Source organism: Delphinus delphis, chromosome 16 (assembly GCF_949987515.2).
Source record: "Delphinus delphis chromosome 16, mDelDel1.2, whole genome shotgun sequence".
In the NCBI taxonomy this organism is placed as follows: Eukaryota; Metazoa; Chordata; class Mammalia; order Artiodactyla; family Delphinidae; genus Delphinus; species Delphinus delphis.
In genome coordinates this window covers 65,117,275-65,137,433 of record NC_082698.1, presented here as the reverse complement: position 1 = coordinate 65,137,433, position 20,159 = coordinate 65,117,275, and the positions used below count along the sequence as shown (strand labels likewise).

Below are 20,159 nucleotides of genomic sequence, written 5' to 3'. Positions count from 1 at the left end.
TTAGAGAGCTCATTTAACCTCTCTGGGATTGAACCTTACTCAGTGTGATAGCTTAAAGAAATTACAAAGCCTGTTTAAATAATAAAGTGATACATAAATATCAAATAGTACTGCTACCCTTTGTGAAGAAGCCAAGGTTAGAATTCTGAAATAGCAAGCCCTAAATACATGAGCATCAAAAGGCATTACAGACTCTATCTTGAAAGTAAAGACTTCTGGGAAATTTTCTTTATCACCTGTTTTACAGAAAGGAGAAATAGAAAAAAAGTATATGTTCTTTGGAGAATTACACAAATATGAATAGATAAAAAACTCTGTTGAAATAATTCCCCTAAAACCAAGAAGAATGTTAGTATCCAAATCCTGAAGAAATTCTTCTTCCTTATACATAAAATTAGTCCAATGATTCTATGTCACAAGACTGTCACAAAAGTATGAAAACTCTGGGAATGCAACTGCCACATCCCAGTTGCATGACAGATGGCCATCTCTTCCTCAATGTACTTTGTTACCAAGTGTTACATATTCAGAAGGTGTATATATGTTCAAAAGCAGATGGTACGATTATTTTGTCAGATTTTTAACCCACGTTGTTTTCATTCGATGAAGAATGGAATTTTATTACGATATAAGTACAGTGACTGTTATTTCTCAAAGCGTAGGTCAAAACACAGATTAAATCTACTTTTAAAAATATAAACTATTCAATGTGTTATTGATACCTTGCTACTTCTTAGAAACACCATTTTGACTCATATAAATTCCCCAACCTAGTTCATTCTGTCTTATGGAGCAATGACCTTATAGCTTCTGGACCTCAACACAGTTCTATTTCACTCCGCTTGATCTGGTATCTGCACATTGCCTTTTATATGGAGCACATGTGATAACGGTATGTCTATTCAAATTGTTTCCCATTCCCCTAGTCCTGTTCTCCCTGGGTGACCCGAAATGGCAGAGTACTTTATTTTATGGAACACTGTCAGCAAAGGCAGCTTTAGAACAGAAACTATAACGTTAAAAAAAAAAAAAAAATGATTGTTGGTCTACATATATGCTTTTCACATTTATTCTTAAGTCTATTCCATTGCTCTCTTAAAACTGACTTCCCAGGTCATTTCCCTACTCAGTGTATATTCCAAGAGACTGAGAGTCATCTGATAGTTCCAAGTTTCTGATTCAGTGTGGATGTGCAAGTGGAACACCCTATTCTTGAAAAAGAATGCAGAAAATCCCTCTAAGTCTAAATTGGGATGTAGGGGTCAGTGGCATTGTCAATAACAACACATAAAATGAGAGCTCAGAGCCTTTCAGTTATAGGACTATAATTTGGAATCTTGGTCTTATTTACCGCTTATCAAAAATCTGTAATAGGTCCTATTCATATTTAACTCCATGAGGCTGTGCTCACTGAATTAAAACATAATTTAGAGAATACAGCTCAAATTACTTAAAGACCTACTGTACTGTATAGACACTGGAGATGAAAAGCAATATTGAAAAATTAACTGGAAGTAAAAAGTATGGTAAGACTCTAGAGTAAAGTCTGCAGAGTGGGAATTCCCGGTGTTTTTCTTTTCCACAGTTAGATTTACTTTTCAATGCCTAAGGGAAAAAAAATTTAGAATTATATCGTCCAGCCCCACTCTCTCCTCCTTTCCCACAAGGACACCAGAACCTCTCTTGTTAAGATCACTGCTGACTTCCTAATTTCCAGCTCCACCAGAGACTTGTCAGTACGCACCCCACCGGAGCTCTCTGGAGCACGTGGCAGCGCTGTCCACTGTGCTGACACGCTCAACTTGCCAGGCTTCCACCAAGCCACCTGTTCCTGAATTTCCTCTTACTTCAGTAACTGTTCTTTCTCAGATTCTTCTTCTTCTCTCCTAGGTGTCTTTTCTTAAGGTTCTGCCTTTGATCCTTTTATTTTCTCTTGCTCTTTAGCAATCTGGTCCTACATGTATGGTTATAACCATTGCCTCTATATGAATGGCTACCATATCTAGCTGTGATATCTCAAGTTCTTGTATGTGTTTGCTATAATCTCAACCTTATCTTGAGAATACCTTAAATATATTTAAAGTATTACTTGGATGTTGAGGAAGCACTTTAAATACATTAATTCCTGCCCTAAAGTGACTCCTCCTTCCTCATCATATTTCCAATTTCTCCTAATAGAACCACTATCCTCCCAGGTATAAGCCAAAACCATCCAAAATTTATCCTCTTTGCCTCCATCATCACCATCATCTAATTTGTTTTCAATTTCTGGCCAATTTATATCATCCATTTATAATTTATCCCATCTATAATTTTTATTCTCATGTCTCTGATTCAATTTCTGACTTCTGTGTATTATATTCAATAATCTCTTAACTGGTCCTGCCTATCCCTTTTTCCACTCAGTTGACACATAGTTTCCAGATTAATACCCAGGAAGCAAAGCTGTGATGATGTCAGTCTCCTACTCAAAACCAGTAATGAATCGCCGTCCTTTACTAAATTCCAAATGTAAATTCTTTCACTTGGTAGTAAGGGCTATAACCTTTGTTTCAATTGTGGATCCAATCTCTCCCTTTTCCACAGCCTATGCCCTCCAACTTGCTCTCAAGTGAGGCAATATCGCCTAGAAAGCACTTGGAAACGTGTGGAGGCATTTTTGTTATCACAAAGATTGTGCTGGGGGAGATGGTGATTGTGTATCTAGGGCCCTAGATTCTGGGTTTTCTGGCATGTAGAACCCCATCTGGCATTTGATGTTGTTGTCCCATACAACAAAGAACTGTCCCACCCCAAATGCCAGGAGCTCCTATTAGGAAACAGTGTGGCTTAGACAGATTAAATTACTTACTTTTTGCAATTTCTGTTACATACTTTTCCATCTCCTCTGCTTAGAATGCCCTTTTTACATTTTCCCAAATGTACAAATCTTGCTCGTCCTTTAAGGCCTATAGAAAATGTCACTTTTCTCAGAGTCCTCCCAGAATCCCCTGACATGTATCTCTAGCTTCCATTGCATTTCATGTATTCTTCCATAACACCACTTTGTTTCTATCAATACCTGGATAATACATTTTCCCTTCTCATTGGAAATATAATGTAGTAAAGCTCCGTCTTACATTTTCCTCTGTAACTAGACGCTGGCACAGATCCTTTATGCTAACATGCTTAATATTATAGCATACACCGTGAGTGTAAATGAGGGCTCTAGCATAGACTCTCTGATTTGTGAATAATCCTGAAATTACTGCCTCAGCCTTCATTTGGAATCACAATTAGTTCTGGCTACTTACTTTTAAGCCATTATCTAACTTTGATCCCACGTCCCCACTAAAATTTAATGGCTGTTACTTCTCTTCTACAACTTCCATTTCTTCTTCTAGGACACATAACCTCATAATTTCTTAGATAAAGCCCCTCCTAATTGAACCCAGACCTCATTCCTGAGAACTGTTTTAGTGGGTACCCCATGAATCTTTATTGCCTGCTCCTTGCTTGCCCTAGTTTCACAGATGCTCCTAATAGGTGTTCACCAAATATTTGTCAAATTAAAGAGATCCTTGGGTTGAGTGGAAGGGAGTGGCCAACTGTGTAATCAGGACAGGATTCAGAACAATGATACTACAATAATACAGAGCTTAATTTCCAGGCTTGGAAAGCAACTGTGTTCATAGCTTTCTCAGGCACTGTCTCTCCATATAAATATCACAGCATGGCAGAGAAGAGACTGATCCTAGGCTTCCAGTCTGAAATCATCCTAGACAGTCCTGAGGATCAACAAGCCAATCATAATCAGCTTTAAAAAAAAAAATGATCACCTCATTTTAGCCTTTTTATGTCTTGCATGACTCTTGATTTCCAAAATCTTAGAATTTTTTTTTTCCCATTCTCTGAAAAGAAATAGATTAGGTATAATTGTAAAAGGCCTGTCACAACTCTCATAGGTGCACTCTGAGATTGTTAAAGAATATGATTATTCTAAATTGATTATTTGAGTCCTACACTGTTTAGCTGCAAACAAAACATCCATCATTATCATCTACAAAAGATGAAAAGAAAACATATCTGCTTCCCCAGAGTATGATACTTAGAAAATTAAGTACTTTTAATTCATAGATATGACAGCTCCTTGATCACAAAAACAACAACAAAAAACTCATACAAATCAGGACATACCTTTCCATTTGAAAGTGATAGCCCAATGCCCTTACTGAAGCGTGAACTAAGTACAGTAACACATCATAACGTAATCAGAACAAGCTGTTATTATAACAAAACAATCCTGTCTATGCAGAGACAGATAATGCTAGTCACTTTACATGACTTGTACTTCAAGTGAAGTGTTATACTGGGACCTTTTATCACTTTGGTTAGAAATGGTTAGAAACTGCAAGTTTCTATACTTAGAGAACAAAGAAGGATGAGGAAGAGTGCCGGCTTTGACCATCATGCCCCTGCCAATGTCTGCCACACAAAATAAGTTCATGCAGATATAATCATTCACTCCATGAAAATGTACTGATTTGGGCTTCCCTGGTGGCGCAGTGGTTGAGAGTCCACCTGCCGATGCAGGGGACACGGGTTCGTGCCCCGGTCCGGGAAGATCCCACATGCCGCGGAGCGGCTGGGCCCGTGAGCCATGGCCGCTGAGCCTGTGCGTCCGGAGCCTGTGCTCCGCAACGGGAGAGGCCCCAACAGTGAGAGGCCTGCGTACCGCAAAAAAAAAAAAAAAATGTACTGAGTACCTACTATGGGTCAGGCATTATTCTCAGGGTATGTCAGGGAACCAAAAATACCTACCTTCATGGGAATTTTATTTTTCCACGTTTAAATATAAATTCAGGTGATCTTCAGGGCACACCTTCCCCCAGGTACTTTGTTCTTTTTATACTTCACAGACTTCTATGTCTGGGCAGCCTCGACTTTCCTCCCTACTTTTCAACATACCTAATATACAACCCTTTTAGAAAGTAATTATAGATTTCCAATAAACAATTTATGAAAATATATCCCCAAGCATATGACTGAAAATAAACTACATGCCTCTGCATCTGTCAGGTCATTGGATACCATTTGATGAAAGGGATAAACAGAAGAAGATGAAACGAAGCTGAACGAGATATTGATGCAAATGTGACAGAGATTTGAAAACTTGACTTGATTTTGCAAAGTCTAAGCACCTGTGAGAGTCTGCCCAATTGAGTGTAAGTGTATTCACCGTAAGGGAAAATATCCAAAGTTTTCCCATGCTTTTTACTAATTAAAGAATCTTATTTAAGACCATCTAATACCTCTACCACCCAATCACGAAATTCTCTTTCCAACATCTTTGACAAGGCATAGCCCATTTGACTTCTGTTTAAAAATCACTTCCAGTGATGAGGTAATAACTAACTCTGGCTTAAACAACTCATTCCTCTTCTACCGAGCCCTTAAATTGCAGGGCCTGAACCCACATGGTATTCTAGACGTGGACATTTTTGTGCCAAGTACAGTGGGAAGTTTCCCATATTCTACAAGCTAAGCCCCATAATCACTTTAAAGCCGTAAGATGGTTCCCATGTCATGCTACTGACTTATAAAGCTGTGTCAGCTATACAAATGTCACCTGTTTTTGATGAATATCAAAGTAGAAAATACATTAATTTTGAGTAAAAAGTTGAATAAATTTTACTTAAAAAAAAATTTAACTCTATTGACCTAATTTCACTATAGAGCATGAGAATGCTTTCATGGACCAGTGTTTGGAATTCACTGAACTAGATAACAAATGCCCCTCTCGACTCCTGTCTTTCCAGGCGCTTTTCATAAGCAATGTTTTGCCTATGCTCTTGTGCAATAGATTTTATTTAACCTAAGGCTCTGACTTTACATTTACCATTTTAAATTTTAGCTTTGAGTTTTCAAACATTAGTCCAGATTACCAACATATTTTAGACCTTTGAATTCTTTCTCCTATTTGTGCCATATGCAAATATAAAATGCTTACTTTCAAAATAACCTTCCAAGTTACTTGTTAAAATGGAACAAGGATTAGGCCCTCTAGATAGTGATGGTTTTATCCTTCTGCCAGGTTAAGTTCTAATAGCTATAGTACTCCAGCAATGTTATCATCCAGATCACATTTCTCTCCTTTAAATAAAAGACACATCCATTAGAGGATCTCAGGATTTGGGCATTAAAAGGCTTGCAGGCCAACTTCTTACCCTCTACACAATAGCTTGGTCTAAAGATCACCCTCCTTACCTTTAAATGTCTGTGGCCTTGAGAAACTCCAAATCCCTCCCTCTCAACAAAGTCCAATTTCCTCCAGGAGAGCTCCTTTAGAAAATTCATTCTATACTGAGATAAAATTTGTATCTTTCTAGCTCTTGCTCATAGGTTGTAGTTCTGCCCCTTAGGGACCTTCAGAGCAAGTCTTTCACTTTGAAGATTTGATGATAGTGATCATGTTTCTCCACGTCTTACCTTTTCCTGGCTAAAAATTCCCTGTTGCTTTTAGGAGTTTTTTATATGGCATAGTTTCAAGTCATGTCACTACTTCAGATATTCTCTGCTAAATATGCTGCAAGTGACAATCTTTTAAAAGTGTGACACCTGTAACTGGGCAAAGTATTACAGTTGCAGCCCTCTAGACACAGTAAGAACAGGATGATCCAGTTCACTGAAACCTAGGTGAATTCAATGGCATTTAACAAAGGGGAATTAAGTGCAGTCTCATTAGCTCCTTCTGCCCTGTGTTTTCTCAAGCTGACTCACTTCAGAATTAATCTAGAATTTTTTAAATTGGTTAGGTTTTGTTTCGAAATTAAGAAAATACCTATTTCTGGTTAAACTAAGAGTCCTTAAAGAAACAGAATGAGATCTGCAAGTATTCCTCCTGTTTCGCTTCTTGGAAGTAAACACTATTAAAATTTTCATGCGAACCTTTTTGAAAAATTTTCCTATGAGTACATAAACATATGGCTCAATCGTCTCCTTTTTTTCACATAAGTGGGATAATATACATACTCATGTGAAATACACCTTTTTCAATTATCTTGGGTATCTTCCATACCAAAACACATATTGAGCTGACTTACTACTTTCAACGACTTTTTACATTCTCTGCTCCCCGATATTTAGGTTGGTTCTAGCTTTTGCCATTACAGATAAAGCTGCATAAGAACCGTGCTCACAACAAACTGGTACTGGTGGTGCCAGAGGGGACGTGGCGGGGGGACAGGCAAAACAGGTGAAGGGGATTAAGAGGTACAAATGTCCAGCTGTAAAAATAAATAAGTCACAGGGACGGGATGTACAGCATAGGGAATACAGTCAATAATACTGTAATAACTCTGTACGGTGAGAGATGGTAACTAGACTTGTGGTAATAAATTCATAATGTACAGACATATCGAATCAACATGATGTATACCTAAAACTAATATAATAATACTCTATGTCAGTGCTAATCCAATTAAAAAAAGATTTTAGAAAACTTGCTCATAGGCTTTTGTGCACGTGCACACATATATCTGTACTATAAATTGCTGGAAGTGGAATTAGCGGACCTATGCACATATTTTATTTTAAGAGATATTGTCAAAATGGAGCTTACATGCACATGTGCATACATACATATGTACATGCATACATACACAGGCAACTGGGGTTCACTCTAGACCCACTAATTCCGAATTTCGAGACATACCATATAAAAAATACTCAGCTTGAAAAAATAATTTTGAAGTACAAAGGAGGTTGAGAATGTTTTAGAACTTATTCTTTGATGAAAAAATGTTAAATCATACTAGTCTTTTTTGACAGCTACAGCACACTGGTGATTCACACCAAGATTACTATCAACTAAAACTTCTAAGCCTTTTGGAGAGTAAATTTTTCCTAAGCTATATTTACTCTATTCTCTACTTTTAAATTTGTTTTATAGTGCTCAATATCCATGGTTTAATATTTACAACTATTATATTTTATCTGGATACTGATATTTAGTCCATATTTTGAATATTCAAATTCTTTGAGACTGGACTCTTGCAGCTAATATAGTTCCTTTATCCTCTTTTTTGTTTGTTTGTTTTTTGTTTTTTTGTTTTTTTTGTTTTTGCGGTACACGGGCCTCTCACCGTTGTGGCCTCTCCCGTTGCGGAGCACAGGCTCCGGACGCGCAGGCTCAGCGGCCATGGCTCACGGGCCCAGCCGCTCCGCGGCCTGTGGGATCCTCCCGGACCGGGGCACGAACCCATGTCCCCTGCATCGGCAGGTGGACGCTCAACCACTGCGCCACCAGGGAAGCCCTATACTCTCATTTTTAACTGAAAAATTTAAGAACGTAATTCTATAATTTTATCCAAATCACTAGTAAAACACTGAAATGAGCTAGGCCAAGAGCAGACTGCAGCCCAGCAGTAGAGGTCTCACCCTTGGTTAGCAACTATACATTAATCAATCATTTTAAGGATTTTGTTTTTCATCAGTTACAACTCAAACTAATTCTAAGGTAATTTTTTTTTTACATTGTCAAAAAAAAAAAGAAAAAAGACATGCCTTGTTAGGAAAAGTATCATAAAAGATGTTACAAAAAATCTTGCTGCCCTCTATGAATATAGAATGATTTAACATTCTAGAAACCCTATCATTCACTTATATATTGGACAAATAGTTATTGAGCATACAATATATGTTGTATTTCTGCTAGGTATGGGAGACATAAGTAGTGAACAAGGAACTATAAATCATTGCCTTCATGAACTTTATGTTTGAGTGTGTACAATGTATAATAAAAAGTAACAAAATAATATAAAATATAATTTCAGATTGTAGTAGATGCAGAAAGACATATGTCATATGATATTACTTATATGTGGAATGTAAAAAAAGAGACTTTAAAAGAAACAAATATGGTGACATAATAGGTTATAGCTGAACAAGTAACTTAGGGAGATTGATGTCTGAGAAGATGATATCTGAGCTCAGTCCTCACAAATTAAACGTAACAGAAGCAGTCCATATGGCCATATGAGAAAAGCACACTGGAAAATTACCAAGTGCGAAGTCCCTCAGGTTGGAAGGCGCTTACTGTATTCTAGAAACAGGCCAATGTGCAGAGATCTAATGAGTGAAAAGGAAAATAATATTAAGTAGGGCTGAAAGCTAAGCAGTAGGAATTTCATATTAAGTGTGAATAAGCCATTAAAAGAAGTTTGCATTTTACTGTAAGGGGCTAAGGAAAGCAATTGCTATGATAAACATTTTTTAAAATTTTACTTTGGCTTTTACACAGAAAGTAGATTAGAGAGATATGAGTGTAAGAATGGAAACCATATAGGATGATATTTCTGTAGTCAAAGATAGATGATGGTGGCATAGGCTATGATGTTGACAAACGAGATGGAGAAAAGTATGTAGATTCAAGATAACTAAGTTTTGGTGAAGTTGATAGGGCTTGTTAATGGATTAAATAGGAAAACCAGCCATTAGATATCATTAGAATATAAACTTCACAAGGGCAAGAATTTTTGTCTAATTTTTGTTTTCTTTACTGTTTACTCCCCAGTTGCATAAATAATGCCTACCACATAGTATATATTCAATAAATATTTACTCAATAAAAAAAGTAAAATATTTAGGTTTTTCCCCAGAGCAACTACTAGGTGAAAGGCCATGCCATTAACTAAAATCAGAAAGTCTGAAGAGGAAGCAGAATGAGGTGGAGATAGAGCAAACATTTGTTCCATTTGGGCTATTTTAAGCTTTAGATGTCTTCTAGGTATCAATGTGGAAATGTCAAGGGCAAACTAAGTATGTGAGTCTAGTCTTTAGGAAAGAGGGCTGGCCCGGAGAGAAAAATTTGGATGCCATCAGCATGTGGCAACATTTAAAAAGAGATCTGATTATGGAGATACATAAAAACATGTTTAGTAGTGGAAATATTTAATATTTTGAAGGAGTCATTATTCCATAAAATAATCTAAAACCTAAAACATTTTAACAATTTCAATAAAAATTCTAATATGTATTTTTATAGAACTTTGCAAGTAGATCCTGAAAGTTATAAAAGAGCAAAGAGTAGAACAGTAATACTTTAAAGCAAAAAATGAAGTAACTGAATTTGCCTAGAAGATATCAAGATGTAATACAAAGTCATAATTAAGACTGTGACACCCTCATACTAAAACCAAAGACACAACACACGCACACAAAAATTACAGGCCAATGCCACTGATGAACATAGAGGCAAAAATCCTCAACAAAGTATTAGCAAACCAAATTCAACAGTACATTGAAAGGATCATACACCACAAACAAGTAGGATTTATCCCAGGGATGAAAGATGGTTCAATATTCTCAATCAATGTGGTATACCACATTAACAAACTGAATAAAAATCATATAAGCTTTTGAGACAATTCAACATCCATTTATAATAATTAAAAAAAAAAGTTCAACGAAGTGCGTAAAGAGGTAACATATCTCAAAATAATAAAGGCCATATATGACAAGCCCACAGACAACGTCATATGCAATGCATGAAAGGCCAAAAGCATTTCCTCTAAGATCAGGAATAAGACAAAGATGCCCACTCTTGCCACTTTTATTTAACATAGTACTGGAAGTAATAGGCACAGTATTCAGACAGGAAAAAGAAATGAAAGGAAGCTAACTTGTAAGGCAAAAAGTAAAACTGTCACTGTTTGCAGACAACAAGATCCAATATATGGAAAATCCTAAACATGTTACCAAGAAACTATTATAACTCATCAATGAATTCAATAAAATTACAGTATACAAAATTAATATACAGAAATCAGTTGTGTTTCTATACACTAACAAACTATCAGAAAGAGAAATTAAGAAAATAATCCAATTTACAATTGCATCAAAAAGAATAAAATACCTAGAAATAAATCTAACTGAGGAGGTAAAAGACCTGTACTAGGAAAACTATAAAACACTGATAAAAGAAATTGAAGAAGACACAAACAGATGGCTTTCTAATATCTTTATACATCAAGTTGATGGATTGGAAGAATTATTATTGATAAAATGACCACATTACCCAAGGCAACCTACAGATTTAATGTAATCCCTATCAAAATACCAATGGCATTTTTCACAGAACTAGAACAAATAATTCTAAAATTTGTATGGAAACACAAAAGATCCTAAATAGCCAACATAATCTTGAGAAAGAACAAAGCCAGAGGTATCATGCTCCCTGATTTCAAACTATACTACAAAGCACAGTAATCAAAACAGTATGCTACCTGCACAAAAACAGACACATAGATCTGTGGAACATAAAAAGGAGACCAGAAAAATGAACACACACTTATACGGAAATTAATCTACGGCAAAGGAAGCAAGAATATAAAATGGGAAAAAGACAGCTTCTACAATAAATAGTTTTGGGAAAACTGGACAGCTATATGCAAAAGAATGAAACTGGACTATTTTTTCATACCATATACAAAAATAAATTCAAAAGGGATTAAGACTTAAATGTAAGACATGAAACCATAAAACTTCTAGGAAAAAACATAGGCAGGGACACTTCCCTGTCATGCCTCAGGGCACCACTGAGGGTTTCCCCTCTGCATTACCACCTCTTCCCCACAGAAGTGAAGTGAGCACTTCCGGGTTCAGCAATAACCTGGAGCCGGTGATAGGTTGGCCCTGCTGGGCCTTGTTCCGAAGCTCTACCTTCACTTCGGTCTTTCTAGAAACCCAGATTTGCTCTTGGCCGTGCTGGACAGCGTCCCAGATGCGTGTGTGAGCCCCCCTTGGCGGATACGGCCTGAACAGCCCCCAAGGGGCATGAGAAGTGTAATTAATGATGGCCAATAAACGACATGGCAATGTGGCTTTCTCGCTTGTTCACAGTTTACGGCTCTGCTTTGTTCTGCCTCTTCTTGGGTTGCACGAAGCAGCAAGCTTTTACCAATGTGCTTTGCTGGCAGATGCTCTGACTAGTGCTCTGAGGCTGCACCAAAGATTACCACACTTCCAGCTAAGCAGAGCATTCCTGGCCCACGCTTCGTCAGAGGACAGCTGCCACTACCTGTTCTATTCACTCATTTTTGTCAATTCCCTACCCTGTTACAATGAGTATTTTCCCAGTGCTGTTATTTTATTTGCTTCATGCTGCCACATACACGAAAAAGGTCCTTGATGCAAAGCGTTCGAATAGTTTACCTCTGCTGAGAGCTCTCTTGGATAAATCAAGCGCTAATCAACAGAATATTCTGAAATTCATTGCTTGTAATGAAATATTCTTGATGCCTACTACAGTTTTTATGCTTTTTAGTGGTCAATTAAGTTTGCTCCACCCTTTTATATGCTATATTCCTTACTTTGATACTCCTCTCGAAGAAATCCATATTGTTGGACTTTGTTTAATGAACCGAGGATTGTTGTTGAACATCTGATAATGAAACCTGCTTGCTCACTGTTTGTGAGAAGACTTTGTCTCCAGAGCATTGCCTTTATAAGCAGACTGGCACCAACAGTTGCATAGTTTAACATTCAGCTAAGTTATATATAATATAAATGAGCATTGTTAGCTGCTGGTACTTCTGTTAGGGATGGTTAATTCCAGATGTACAAGTGACCTCAATGCAATTTACATAATTTACATAAATGCATCTCAAAAGAAAAATATTCATTTTCCTGGCATGTTAAATCAAGCCTTTTAAACACTTGCTGAGAAACTTTATTGTAATGTGTTGTTAATATTTAGGGAAGTTTGAATCTTGTGATAAATGTATCAAAAATTCTTTAGATGCTGCTGTGCCTTTATCATGAAGTACATTTATTTCTCTGGTAAAAATAGCTCTAAAGTTTGTTTTCATCTAATTGGTAACCTTAATTTATATCTGGCATGAGTTCACTGTGGTAATATTAACATGTAAATTCAGTATATTTTGAGACAGTATTCTTTTGCTATTCAGTAATTTTGGTCGACGATTTTAACAAGAACACTTCCCACTTTAATTTCAAATTATTTCTAAATTGATTTTGTGCTGCTGTGTTAGGACAGATTTATTTTGGATGTACCATTATAATAGGAATTCTATAGGTATCTTATACTATGACCTTCCAAAATTTTATTTTCATAATTACTTTTGTGGCTTTGAATATTTGTTTAAAAGGCCCAAATGAAAGCTTGTTAACCAACTGGGTAAATATTTGTGGTCACCTAAGCGTTTTACATCAGAGAGCAGTACAGTAGTCAGTCAGTTTTCCTTTCAGAGATCCATTGAGTAACACTTCTCAAACAGGAAATCATTCTTTTAGAAATGCGGACACACAGGTTTTAGTATTATCATAGCTTACACAGTTATTTAGATCAGATTCTTGACTGCCACTTTTCTCGGTTTCTTAGGCTTGAATTGTCATAGACGGTTACAGCAGTTCAGATGCCTTTTGAAAGTAATGTAACTGAAGACTGAGCACATGACTAAATTTTGTATCTGTTCTGAAATAATAATGAAGATTATACATACTTACCCATCATATCTGACTTAAAAGATTAAATAGAAAGGTTTATAGGAAAGGTTATTGGTTGGGAATGGAGCCAGAGGAGTTGTGGGGGAAACAGTGTGCGTTTCAATGGCGTAATGCACAGATACGGTTGGGGGGATTGGATGTATTATGCAACTGTGATTTGAGTTGTGTAATATGTTAAATACATTCACTCAGCTTCCATTAACTCCTTTTTAAAATTCATTCTGATCTTTATTCATTGTTGCATGATTGCAAATGTTTAAAACATTGAAAAATGTTAACACAGAGTCATGTAATGGTTTTTGTAACCAGTTTCCTTCTATGTGCATGTAACTTGGATTTCTCAAACGTACTTGGTGACTTATCGGTGACATCAGTGACATCAGTGACTTATCAGTGACATTTATTCAACTTTTTGATCTATAGAAATGTGATACCTACTTGATAGCTCAACTGTAACCAGCTAGTTTTGTAATTTTGTAATATTTATCTACTAAGTTAGAGAAGCCTCGTAATATACAGTTGATTGTGTTGGGGGCAGTCTTATTATCACTATGTATGTAATCTGATGGTTTTAAAAACTAAGTTTTCTAGAGCAATAAAGTAACTACAATGTTAAGTAAACAATAAAAAGAAACTCAGGTAGGATGCTCTTTGACATCGGTTTTAGCAACATTTTGGGGGGATAAATCTCCTTAGGAAAGGGAAACAAAAATAAACAAATGGGACTACATCAAACTTAAAAGCTTTTGCACAGTGAAAGAAATTGTCAACAAAATTAAAAGGCCTCATACTGAATGGGAGATATTTGCAAACAAAATATTCATTAAGGGGTTAAGATCCAAAATATACAAAGAGCTCATTCAACTCAACATCAAAAAAAGAAACAACCCAATTAAAAATGGGCAAAGAACCTGAATAGACATTTTTCCAAAGAAGATATACAGATGGCCAACAGGCACATGAAAAATGCTCAATATCACTAATTATCAGGGAAATGTAAATTAAAACCACGAGCTGTCAACTTCACCAGAATGCCTATTATACAAAAGATAACAAATACCAAATGTTGGCAAGGATGTAGAGAAAAGGGAACCCTTAGGCATTGTTTACAGGAATGTAAATTGGTGCAGTCACTATGGAAAACAGTATGGAGATTACTCAAAAAAATTAAAAATAGAACTACCATATGACCCAGAAATTCCACTCCTTGCTTTTTATTCAAAGAAAACAAAAACACTAGTTTGAAAAGTTATATGCATTGCAGTATTATGTACAATAGCAAAGATATTAAAGCAACCTATGTGCTCATCGATAAATGAATGGATAAAGAAGATGTGCTAAACACACACACACATAAACACACAAGGGAACATTACTCTGCCATAAAAAAGAATTAAATCTTGCTATTTGTGACAACATGGAGAGACCTAGAGGGAATATGCTAAGTGAAATAAGTCAAACAGAGAAAGACAAATGCCATATGATTTCACTTACATATGAAATCTAAAAAAAACCACAAATGGACAAATGTAACAAAACAGAAACAAAGTTATAGATACCAAGAACAGAGGGGAGGGGATGGGGTGATGAGAGAACTAGGTGAGGGAGATTAAGAGGTACAAACTTCCATGTATAAAATAAATGTCACAGGTATGAAATATACAGTGTGGGGAATTTGTCAGTCATGATATCATATGTTTATATGATGATAGATGGTAATTAGACTTATCATGGTCATTTTGAAATACATGGAAATATTGAATCACTATGTTGTGCACAAGGAACTCACGTAGTGTTGTACATCAATTATACTTCAAAAATAAACAACCTCATAGAAAAAGAGACAATACTTGTGCTTTTCAGAGGTAGAAAGTAGAAAGAGTGGGAGTTGGATAAAAGTGGTAAAGTTACAAACTTCTAGTTATAAGAAAGTATGTACTAGGGATGTAATGTATAACATGGTTAATATAATGAACATGGCTGTATGTTATGTATGAAAGTTGTTAAGAGGGTAAATCCCCCCCCAAATTTTTTTTTCTTTCTTATTTTGTATCTATATGAGATGATGGATGTTCACTAAACTTACTGTTGTAATCATTTTATGATGTATCTAAGTCAAATCATTATGCTGTATACCTTAAAATTATACAGTGCTGTATATCAATTATATCTCAATAAAACTGGAAAAAGGTTCCATAATACTGTGGCAGGGATAAAGAAATGAGTCACTGGAATAGAATAGAGATCCCAGAAAATTGTATACTTTGAAACATATTTCAATTTATCTATCAATTTGTATTTCATACAGAATAGGAGTAAAGAAACTATTTAGATTTGATATGTATGTATTATACATGTATAATGTATTAAAACATGTATATATATGCATGCGTTACTTATGTTATAGTTTATGCACATATGTATACAAATACATATAAAACAATGGAAACGTTTAAAAAGTGTGTGTGTATGCGTGAAAAGTGGTAACATTTCACATTATTGGGAAAGGATCAACTATTTAATACATGACGGTTTCCCAATGGTTACCACTGTAAAAAAAAAAAAAAAAATCCCACTTCATTTAGACATAAAAATAAATTTCAGATGAAAAAAAGATCTAAAGGTTAAATAACAATAATTCAATCTTTTAAAAAGAAAATGTGGGAATTATGTAACATTTTTGTTGCAAGAATTTCTTGACAAAGCACAAACCAACAAACCATGGCACTGGGTAGGTGCTCAAATATCTATTTAAGAAATTAAAAGATAGATCATATGTTCACATTAAAGTTCTTAAAATCTTTTATGATTAAAATGTTGTTTTCAAAGTTAAAAGAAAAGCCATAGTCAACAGAAGACATTTTTAATAAACCTAAGCAATGCAATTAAAAAAAAAACAAAACTAAAACTTGGCAAAGGGTTAAGGCAACTCAGAATTAGAAAGCCAAATGGTTAACAAGTGTTTTAAAAAAATGTTTTCTTGAGTAATCAGAAAATTATAAATTGAAACCAATGAGATACATTGAATACTATTTGGATTCAAAAGACATTTCAAAAATGACAGCATCAAGTGTTATCCACCATGTGGAGAAATAAGAATTCAGACTCTTGAGGGGAGTGTAAGTGATTCTGCCACTTCAGAGACCTCACTGCAGAGTTCTGTTCCCTGTGGAACCTCACAGAAAACTGACATCAGTTACGAGATCTCAGGTGCAGGTCCTCAGACTGCATTTCTTCAGCCCCCGTTCATTTGTTAATCAACATTAAGTCTAAGGAAGCACTCTCCCTTACTGTTTCCTCAATATTCTTAGAGATGAAGTCACCAGCAAGGCAAATCAAGAATTTAACACACACTCTACTTTTAGTAAAATCAGAATCTAAGAAGATGTCCAGAGACTGGAAGTTTCTAATCATTATTATATTTCACATCCTTACAACATGTGTGGTTTTTATTATGAAGTAATTATCCATACTATTTATTGCTTATTCTAAGACAAGGAAGGTGTTTAAGATTGACCTCATGTGTATCCTGATTCATGGTTTCAAGACAATCCGTCATCTAAAAATAATTCCCTAATGAACGTGTTGCTCTTCAGATTTTAAAAAATTCCTGAATTGCAGACAAGAAAATATTTCTTGGCTTTTTTCAAACTCATGCCTTATTTTGATAAAAGAGGGAAAAAAAATTAATGTTTTATAATTTGAGGTTTCAAAATAAATAAGACTACAAATAAATCAGATCTGTTAGACAAAACACTGCTTTGATTTCAAACTATACCTTTCACAAAATCTAATATGGTCCCTCAGGATATGTTACAAGAACCAGGTGTTAAATAAAGACTGAGGTGCTTAGCAAACAACTAAGTATGACCTTAGGATGAGTCATTGTCTGTGTTTAAAACATATATTTTAAAATATGTCCATATGTATGAAAGTCTGAAGCATTACATATAATTTTTTCTAGCTAGTTTATTGAAAGAGTCAGTAACTTAGTTATCATACCTGTGGACACAAGGTTTCCAGGTGATTGGCTGCAACTTTGACAATCTTAATTCCATCTTCATTTGTTGACATGGAACAAGCAAGATTTGCCACCTTAAATACAATATAAAACAATGGAAATTATCTCAGATTATGAAGGAAATGAAGAAACATTTGTCATCCTAGACAAGTAAGAGTATGTATATGTTCACTGAAAATCTCAATGACAAACAACAGCATTTTCATAAATGTCACTGGTATCTGCTTTATGGAAGCATTCAGATAATCTATTGATGTTAAATAACAACAAAGGGCCATGGAAAATCATTTAAAGCCAAAAGGAAGACTGGTGAGTGAATTAGTAAACCCTGTACAGTCTCTTGGTATCAACACCTAACCCATAATAAGATGCTAACTATTATGGTTTCCTATGGGACTGAAAAAAAAGTTTACTTATGGACTGAATGCTGATAGATTCTTGGAATCTCATATGATTGTGGTTTATTTTAAGTTTGTAATTGGTTTATTATTTCCCAGAGGTCTATTATGCATACTTAAGTTGCATTAAGCATGACTGTATCTTTATTCATGTTTTATTCAGCATCAAATATGCTGCAAAGCTGGACAAATACAAGATAATTGAATTCTTCTTCCTGTTCTTGATTTTCTACCACAACTTCGTAGGCACTATTTGACATTCGAGCAGTCAATTTGATTCAAGCCTTTAGTAATACCCATACTCTTTTATACATTATTGCTTTTTAAACTAACACTCTTCTCCAGGGAAATGGGTGCCCTTTTAAATAACTACATTCACATCCATTACCTAAGTTCAATGTTTACAAATAATTTCTTTATACCATGAATGAGTGATGAGAAAGATCATGGAATTCCTTTCTTTTCCTTTGAACCTCGCTCTTATTCAACATTTCCCTTGCTAACAGGTGAGTATTCATGTAGAGAGGCAATGTTTTCTCTAATCTACAAAATACGTTGTTGTCTTCATCACTGCAAACAGCTTGCTTTTCTGACAATCACTTTCCGAATATCTCTGTTAGTTATTATATACTTTAGCACATGGCAAGTTTTACTGATCAAATCCAAAATGCATTCAGTTGCAGAGAAACCGCAGTTAAACTGCATGCAGTGGAAGCGAACAACAAACATATCCTTGGATGACTATTTGTAGAGTACCACAAACTGTTACTTACATGGATTTGCAGCCTTTTCTTTTTTTATAGCATTACTTTAAATATGTCAACAGTGAAACAACTCCATGGTTTGCATTTACATATAATGAAATAGCAGCCATACATTATTTAACTGGGGAACGGCATTGTTCACTTTATTAATATACATGGAAATGGCTTACTTGAAAAGGTCTTTTGTTGGCTTGAAGGTCACAATGCCTCAACTTTCATATCTGACACATAATTAGCACATTTGTGAATTATCTGAAAAGGGCAGCAGTTTCTTTGCCCCTCTCCCCCACTCCCAAAGCCCCACTCACAGAAAGTAAAATGTAGCAGTCTAACTGATTTAGTATGTCTCATAATAATATGCACTGCACTTACAGAAAACAGCTATCTGTAAATTTGAGCACTCTTTGTTTTAAGTAAAAATTTTAAATTATTGCCTCAATCTTTTGGTTAAATCAGATGAATGTTGGTTAATCCAAAGTTTAAAATCACAGAAAGGTATTCTATATAGGCACTCTTTTTTAAAACAAAGTTATTTTATATTGGAGCATAGCTGATTAACAATGTTGTGTTAGCTGTACAGCAAAAGGATTCAGTTATATATGTATCTATTCTTTTCCAAATTCTTTTCCCATTTAGGTTATTACAGGACATTGAGCAGAGCTCCCTGTGCTATACAGTAGGTCCTTGTTGGTTACATATTTTAAATATAGTAGTGTGTACATGTGAATCCCAAACTCCCAATCTATCCCAAACAACCCAATCAAAAAAATGGGCAGAAGACCTAAATAGACATTTCTCCAAAGAAACAGACATACAGATGGCCAAGAGGCACATGAAAAGATGCTCCACATCACTAATTATTACAGAAATGCAAATCAAAACTACAATGAGATATCACCTCACACCAGTCAGAATGGCCATCATCAAAAAATCTACAAACAACAAATGCTGGAGAGGGTGTTAAGAAACGGGAACTCTCCTTCACTGTTGGTGGGAATGTAAATTGGTACAGACACTATGGAGAACAGTATGGAGGTTCCTTAAGAAACTAAAAATAGAGCTACTATATGATCTAGCAATCCCACTCCTGGGCATATATCCAGAGAAAACCATAATCCGAAAGCATACATGCACCCAATGTTCACTGCAGATCTATTTATAACATTCAAGACATGGAAGCAACTTAAATGTCCATCAACAGAGGAATGGATAAAGAAGATGTGGTACATATACACAATGGAATATTACTCAGCCATTAAAAATGAAATAATGTCATTTGCAGGAATATGGATGGACCTGAAGATTATCACACTAAGTGAAGTCAGACAGAGAAAGACAAGTATCATACGATATTGCTTATATGTGGAATCTAAAAAAAAATGATACAAATGAACTTATTTACAAAACAGACTCACAGACTTAGAGGTTACCAGGAGGAAGGGTGGGGACACTCTTTTACTTTATTTTTAA

The 20,159-nt window shown here is 35.4% G+C and overlaps 1 protein-coding gene and 1 pseudogene across 1 annotated transcript in view; one reads left to right on the top strand and one right to left on the bottom strand.

The window, feature by feature from the left end:
• Nucleotides 1–20,159, bottom strand: part of CTNNA3 (catenin alpha 3) — a 1,614,209-nt gene that overhangs the window by 555,467 nt on the left and 1,038,583 nt on the right. Inside the window, exon 10 of the mRNA XM_060034928.1 lies at nt 17,509–17,601. Within this exon, the coding sequence (XP_059890911.1) occupies nt 17,509–17,601 (93 nt within the window). The remainder of the gene's footprint in view (nt 1–17,508; nt 17,602–20,159) is intronic.
• LOC132439629 (transmembrane protein 33 pseudogene) lies at nt 11,831–12,514 on the top strand (annotated as a pseudogene).